This window comes from Epinephelus fuscoguttatus, linkage group LG20 (assembly GCF_011397635.1).
Source record: "Epinephelus fuscoguttatus linkage group LG20, E.fuscoguttatus.final_Chr_v1".
In the NCBI taxonomy this organism is placed as follows: Eukaryota; Metazoa; Chordata; class Actinopteri; order Perciformes; family Serranidae; genus Epinephelus; species Epinephelus fuscoguttatus.
This window is the reverse complement of record NC_064771.1, coordinates 14,919,675-14,927,310: the sequence shown is the minus strand read 5'-3', so window position 1 is coordinate 14,927,310 and position 7,636 is coordinate 14,919,675. Positions and strand designations below refer to the sequence as shown.

At 40.4% G+C, this 7,636-nt stretch overlaps 2 protein-coding genes across 2 annotated transcripts; both read right to left on the bottom strand.

Moving 5' to 3' along the window:
* On the bottom strand, positions 1-2,273 carry LOC125880302 (parvalbumin alpha). The gene is made up of 5 exons (XM_049562605.1): positions 2,120-2,273; positions 1,557-1,623; positions 1,036-1,168; positions 534-643; positions 1-418 (listed from the first exon to the last, which is right to left on the bottom strand). Exons 2-5 carry the CDS (start codon positions 1,615-1,617, stop codon positions 393-395), a joined length of 330 nt encoding a protein of 109 aa, XP_049418562.1. The 5' UTR covers positions 1,618-1,623; positions 2,120-2,273; the 3' UTR covers positions 1-392.
* A 2,846-nt stretch (positions 2,274-5,119) lies between these two features.
* LOC125880301 (parvalbumin, thymic-like) lies at positions 5,120-7,617 on the bottom strand. The gene is made up of 4 exons (XM_049562604.1): positions 7,493-7,617; positions 7,238-7,370; positions 7,005-7,114; positions 5,120-5,390 (listed from the first exon to the last, which is right to left on the bottom strand). The coding sequence occupies exons 1-4, from the start codon at positions 7,551-7,553 to the stop codon at positions 5,362-5,364; spliced, it is 333 nt and encodes a 110-aa protein (XP_049418561.1). The 5' UTR covers positions 7,554-7,617; the 3' UTR covers positions 5,120-5,361.
* Positions 7,618-7,636: the final 19 nt, after the last annotated feature.

The following is a 7,636-nucleotide window of genomic DNA, read 5'->3' as shown; positions in this document are numbered from 1 at the left end:
TGTTATTGAAAAAGAACCTTTATTGTTAGCTCATCGTCTGTCCGTTTCCCATAAAAGTGCATCATCACTGATCTCACAGTTAGCAAAACTCACATAGTAAAACGAGGACAGAAGTGAGTGAGAGAGAGAAAGACACAAGTTAACCACGCTATACACTTAGTCCGGTACATTCATCGTGGACAGCAAAGGGGTGAACGTTGCCAGAGAGAGAGAGAGAGAGAGAGAAAGGGGGGAAGCGGTGTGTCTAAGGCCAGGGGGGTAAAAGGTCAAGTGTATAAAAGCCATGTAGAGTTGAAGAGAGAGAGTGAAAGGGAAGAGGAGAAGAAGAGAGGAGTCTTGGCTCAAGTTGTTCCTTTAGAGTAGTGAAGTAAGATGTTGGTCTGTTGCTTCATTTATTCCTTGACCAGGGCGGCAAACTCTGTAGGGAGACAGAGAAAGAGAGAGTGTTTTTATTTTAAGATCTCTGGAGAGCTTTGCATACATTTGAAGACATTAAATCTGAATTCCTAATAAAGTTCCTCTTGTTTTCTCACCATCGCATCCGATCATGCCGTCACCATCAGTGTCACCGGCCTTGAGGAAAGCCTTGGTCTCAGCATCGGTCAGAGCTCTGGCAGAGGAAGAGAAGTTCTGCAGGAACAGCCTGTAGGGGGCGATCAGAGGGAAATACTGAGTGGCACAGTAAATACAGAGTAAGGACAAGAATAGGCATGTAAATATTTCTTCTGCCAGATCATGAATTGAGAGTTTGTAGAGGTCATGTTTCAGAAGATCTCTTCTTATTGTATTGTTCTGGATAATTTAAGATTTCTCAATAAAAAGCACTTAATTTGGCTCAAAATTTAAAGCTGTTCTGTTATCTCCTCTGCTGTGCCATCAGACACCAGAGCTGGCATAGGGTTACTGCTTTTCTACTTCTCAGAAGCTTTGGTGCACTGGTATCATCCCCAATTCACTGTGGTCCAAAGAAAGATGATCCCTGCACTACAAGGTTCAGAGAAGCTGTAGGTGAAAAGCTTAAGAGATGGTGCCTACTTCAGCTCATCCTCCTCAATGAAGCCACTCTTGTCCTGGTCAATCACGGCAAAGGCCTTCTTGATGTCATCGGCGCTCTTGCCAGAAAGACCGACCTTGGCAAAGAAGTCCTTGTGCTTGAAAGAGTCAGCAGCTGTGAGGAGACAGAGGAGAGGTCAAGTGATATGATGTCACACAGAGACTGATGATTGTTTTATAGCTGCAAGGTGTGCAGAGGTGTTTTTCTTACAATTGCTATGCTGATACGAACTACTTTCTGCTAAGATGTGCGGAAATTGCACATTTTGCAAGCTAGCTGCACTGTTGATCCAGCCCCAAGACAACCCCATAGTGTTAAATGCAAAAACATCTGGCTGTAATCTGATGATGTGATTCTCTGTTTGCAACTGAATCCTGCGGCATTAAGGACAAAAAGTCTTGCAACACAGATCTGACTGTGGATTTTGTGCATGTGTAGCTCCCATCTAGGCTCTCCTCAACTAAAATATTGCCTGCTGTGTCACTTTTATTGTGGAGTTTACCTTGGCAAGCCGCAAGGGCTGCAGTGATGTCAGCGTCATTCAGAATTCCGGCGAATGCCATTTTTGACTAAGGGAGGAGAGCAGAGGACAAGTCATCAATTCATCAGTTCAGCTGCAGCAAATCAGACAGGAGTTAAGCTGTTTTACTTTTAAGCTTAGCATGCTAAGTTCCCTCACTGCTTTCAAAGTTACAGAGGTGCATGTAATCTAAAATATATCATGCAATATATTAAACAGTTCCTCTCTGTGAGTATTCCTCTCTGGCATCCCCAAAACACAAGCCACAAATGATCAGAAAAGGTAGTCCAATTATCCCAAAACCAAGCCCTCCAAGGCAAAAGATCAAGTATCCTTTGCAGCTGTGGTTGGTTGGCAATTTTTTCCCCTTTGGTTCCTTAGTTAGTCCAAAGCCAAACTCTGAGCCTCTGATGTTCAGAATCTGGCCCTGTGCGGCCCCTTTGCTTGATTTATATCCCATTGCATGAAGTCGAAGCCCCGAAAACCCTCTTTGAGTCAGGCAAGTAGATTTGCCTAAAGGCCTGCAGCTCCTCAGTGAAACTCACTTTAGATTTGTCTCCAAAGGTAGAGAGTGGATTCGCTCAGATGAATCTGCTCAGTCACTGCAGTGAAACCCCTCAGCCTCCCCCGCGAGCTTATATACCTTCACTGGCCCGAAATATGATGCATAGGCTATGTAATGGACACTGTGTGCAGCGCAGTCAAAGCAGTGGGTCGAAAAATGTGTCCAGTAGACAGAGCTGTTCTATTTATATGCACATAAATGAAGATGCTTAAATGGTAGGCTAAGTGTAGGCCTATGCAAAAGTGCTTGATATTGCATAGGGCTAATAATATACGCTGCTGATTTGGGTGAAACGTATTCCATGTAGTGGCCATGAAGTTTTGATCTGTTAGACTGTGCAGAACACCACGGGAGGCAAGAGTGAGGTAAACTTTTATGTTGTGCATTGCAAATTATCAGACAGCTCGAGCAGGCTTAAGTGTGACAGCTGCTTATTCTGTTATCAGGCAGGTTTGTTGGTGAAACTTAACTCAGAGACTGTGCCAAAGTGTTTTAAACATTGTATCTAAGACTTCTTAATATAAGTTGGGTTTTTTTTTGTTTTTTTTTTATCAAACTCTCTAATGTGACTTTTAAACGTTATCTTAATAATAATGGTTATGATGTTTGTAAAATATATTGTGTGTATGGCCCTTTAAAATGTCAGCTACATTGTCAGCTGAGCCATCTAAAGTATATTGCTAGATTTTCTTATTTATAAAAAACAATGTAATTGTGTAGTTTATAGCAAAGCACAAGCCACCCTATACTTTTATATCATAATCACCTGTGATGACTTATCACCCACACGTGCCTCTGAACTGTACAGTTTTGGTGCGCCCGTGCGTAATTGGCGTGCGTAAAATGTCTGCAGTGACATTCCAGTGTCGGAAAACTCTGGTTGTTGTGACTGATTATGGCAGCAGATGGTACTGTGGTGACCAAGTTAAAAAAAAAATCACATTATATTTTTTGAGTCAGTGTGTCTTCATGTGTTGTTTTACGCAGATTGTAACATGAATGTCTCCAACAATACCTAACGTTTCTCTGTTCTTGTGTTTAGCGCAATATCATGGAGCGTTTGTGGACAGGCTGAATGAAAGCTGCAGAAAGTAGTAACTACTGAGCCAGAGAGGGGAGGGGGTTGATTGGCTATCTAGTGGGATTAATTGAAATGCTTTAATTGAATAGCGCATATGATCACAATCTACTCACGCAGCTGAGGAAACGCCAAGCCAGCTCTTATTTTCGGAGCTCAGCCCTTACATCCATTCAGACCATTCCTCCTTATGGCGATGAAACTATTTGTGTTGCTATTTTTAGGAAACACCATAAACTTACCTCCATGCCAACACTTGGATGTGTGATTGCTCAATGACACCGAGTTCTTACACAGTACCAGACAATGAAATTAAATGAGGAACTGGTCCGGGGGGTCTTTCCATGGCCATATTTGCACTCATGACGGGTGCAGGCTGTGATGTGACTGTTACACATCAGGTGGCAGTGTTGAGATGATCCTGTGACTGATATGATATAGAGTTAATAGCAGCAGATTTTAATTGACTGCACAAATCATCATATATGTATTGTATATTATACCTATGGGTATAATAAACTCTCAGTTTAACTGCAGCTTCTAAATAAACTCTTAAAATCTTAAATATGTTGTCTAATTTGTCACTTCCTTCCCCCACACCAGTGGTTTCAGGTGTGTGATGTCTCAGCAGCCTGAAGGAGCACTTACAGAATAAAAATTCTTTTTCACTTTGGTAAAATTAATCTTTGGCTTTAAACATTTGCTGTGGTCAAGTGAGGTCTCTCACCTCAAATGACTCAGCCATTAATACTGCAACTATTCCTGCTCCTTCTTCCACATCAGGTTTAAATTACAAATATCTCACAGCGGGGATGAACTTCTGCAATTTGAGACTGCATAGGATGACCCACCCCCATCATGTTCCGATCTGTATATTTGAAATGTACATTTGTTTTTGCAAAATAAGCAGAATACCCAGACAGCTCAACCCTAATTTCCCAAACTCAGTAAGCATCTATAGGACTGATAAACACACGTATATTTTAAGAAATCAACAACCACATAAAAGTCTAAGATTTTCTAATTTATGATTTTAAATCAACAACCCTTCTCTGATGCTTGACCTGAGAGCAGGGGTTTGTTTTCTCATGCTGCAGCAGAAATAGAAGTGACCTATATTCCTCTGCCATTTGAGAGAGAGTGGCAAATAAATGTGCTTCATTAACAGAAGTCCTGTAAATGTGCTTGCATAGAAACTTTATCCTGTCCCACAGTTTCTCTGCTGGGTCACTGCGAGTATTCCACCAGCAGCCATCACTGAGCTCTGCCTGCCAGACCCTTCGATCCAGCTGTTTCTGGGAGTGCCACTCTGATGCGGTTTGGCATGTCGCGGACAGGCTACTAGCCCAGCACCAACTAATGTACGCTCACCTTTTTCCTTTTATAACTTAAGATCCAGGCGTTCAAGAGGTCTTTCCCAGGGAAAAAAGTATCTGCAGAGGTTTCTTCCTCTCCGAAACAAATGGGCCAGGTTATTTAAACCAATAAAAATACTTAATAAAGCAGTTTCACATAAAAAAGTCAGTGTTTTTGTGAAGCTGATTCTTATTTCAAGGTGATTATACATGTTATATTCAGTCTTACACACTGGAGCTTTGAAAGAAAAATAGGTGAAATGTTGAGTTCATGTTTTTTTAAGTGTTATCATTAAATTTACACCAAATCACCTTATCTGAGGAGTCAAATTCAGGTTGCCAGAATGACAAACGCTTCATTTGCACTGTGAAAAGTTGCTCCTGGTGTTAATTAGAGAAACCAAAAGCCTCCTGACCCCCTGTACAGGCTGGACCTCTCCCAGTGCTCAATATAACATCACAACACAAGCCTTGTGAGATTATTCTGCTCATGTCTACAAAGGTCTTCCTAAGTATAAAAAGGAACAGAAAAACACACACTTCAGCATTTCACGGAGCAGAGTGTATTTATTTGTACAGTTTTCTGGCAGGGACATATAGCAGAGAGACAAGATTAAATTTGTGGATTACTTTCATTACTTTATCATATTACTTTCTGTTAAAACATATTACTTTAAACACATAAGATCCCTGAATGAGTCTGTGTCATTTACTGTAGCTAAAACACTATAAAAGGAGGTCCACCCTGAGATTATCACCATACAACAAATCATAGGAGTCACATATGCTTTATGATGACTTGACCAGCGCAGAAAACTCTGGAAAAAAAAAGAAAAGAAAGAATGTTAGACATTTTTTTTTTATTTACAACCATGTGGAAATAAGAATTCTCCAATTACTGAGCTGTAATATTAGCTAGCTCAGTGGTGCTAGGTGAGCCAGCAGTAGACAGTCCCTCCAGAATTTCGTGGGCTGGTTTTCTGGATTTACATTTCTAAAAACATTGCGATGCATGATGCAATGTTTTAGGGGCTTTTTTTCACGGTGAAGTTATGGAGGTACGTTAAAATTCAGAGCCTATTATTATAAGCATTCAGCGTTTCTCAGAGAATGAGATTCTATTTCTGATGGCTGTGTGATGCTAACAGTTAGACCTGTCACTGTGTGTGTCCCAGGCACGTAGCTCACACTCCCGCAACAGTAGTCTCATGATAAACAGAGACCAGCTCTACAATGAACTGAAATTTTACCTGTTTTAAAAAGCCAAATTTGGGATAAAGTTGTGGTGATTGGACAAAATTGCAAGGTGGCGCACAAAGCATAGGGATTGGCTGAATTTGCATTAATTGTTGTGATCACGTCTCAACATCCTGCAGGGGCTGAGTAGATGCACGCTTCCTTCTGAGCGGTGATATGGTTTGGGGTGTAGTTCTATAGACAGAAAATAGTTTCTACATGAAACAAGGTCTGTGGATTATCTTGAGTAACTGGGTCATGATTTCTGGAAAGAGACATTGCTGTTGAGTTTTTCAAATGTATTTTTATGCCTCTTTGAGCACCACAAGCCGAGTGCCATCTAGTTCCATTATATTAGAGAGAAGGCAGACATCTCTATGACTGATATATCCAACACTCTGCAACACACCCCAAAACAATCTAGATTGACAAATAGCACTAAATGTAAGGGGATGGGGTGAATTGTTCCTTTAAGATTAAAAAACAAACATTTCTTGCTGTACTTACAATTACAATTTGTCATGATGAAAGCAACTTGTATAATTCAGAACAGGGTGTTTTCAGCCTGTTATTTGCATTTGTTTTGTGCATGTGACAGATGTTATCTCTCTTTTTCAGGAGTGCAAACAAGAAATATGAATAAAGCTGATACTGATTCATTGTCCACATTTGTAAATGAGATACTACTTCCTGTATGATCTGTGTTCTTGGATGTAGTTTGATTTCTTTTTATTTCTATTTCAGCCAACTTCCTATTTTAGTATTTCCTTCAACCTTATTACAAAATTGCATTGTTATATATTAAAAAATACTGTGTTCATTTCACTTTTTAGTCACTATTTGCTTTACCTTTTTTGTAGAATATTATATTATCACTAAGTAATATGTGAGGATTTCGAAAAAGAATGAACAACATTGTAGATGGGTAAATTCTTGTATCTGATTGGCTGTTTTTGCTCTTAGCATTAATAGAAAAATCATGTCATCATTTCAGATTGCTTGTTAAGCTTACTGTAACTAGTATTAAGTAGCTTGGCGTCGTATTCTTCACACTCAACAAAGCTTTTTCACTGATCTCGATCACCTCTCTGTTTGCTCCTTCTTATGATAAAGCAAATCTTAAAGCCTAATAAACCACAAAAGAAAGTGGACCCCTGAGCAGTATCTACAGTGAAGTGGCCCTCAGGCCTGCCTACCTTCCCAGCCGATCTTCCCGTCTCCATCTGAGTCTCCCTCCAGAAGGAAACCTCTGGTCTCAGCTGCAGTCAGGGGCCTCGCTCCTTTGGAGAAGTTCTGCAGGAACAGTCTGACGAAGAGCGGGGATGAAGCGACACATTAAGAAAAAAGTTTGGTGAAATACAGCTTGACTTATGAATTATAGATGGAACAGAATATATGTATAAGATATTTCATGTGTATAAAACTCAACTGTAACTCATCCTGTTCTATGAAGCCACTTTTGTCCTGATCCAAAATTTTAAAGACCCTCTCGATCTCTGTTGGATTTTTCTTGGATAAACCCACTGTTCTGAAGAACATCTTTGGGTTGAAGGAGTCCTTCGCTGAAAGTGAAATCACAGGCAAAACTTGATTAGATAAAATTATGATGTAGTAGACACCTTACATCAAGACAAGAACAATTTTCAATGTAGACGCACTCATTTTAATCACAAAATCAGCTCACCTTTACAAGCATTAATAGCTGAGGTGATGTCCGAGGCTGCGAGGAAATCAGTGATAGCCATGATGGTAGAGACTCTGCTGTGGTGGATGTTGCAGCCTGGTGCAGCAAGTGTCCACTGATGAGCAAAAGAAACTACTGGTGACA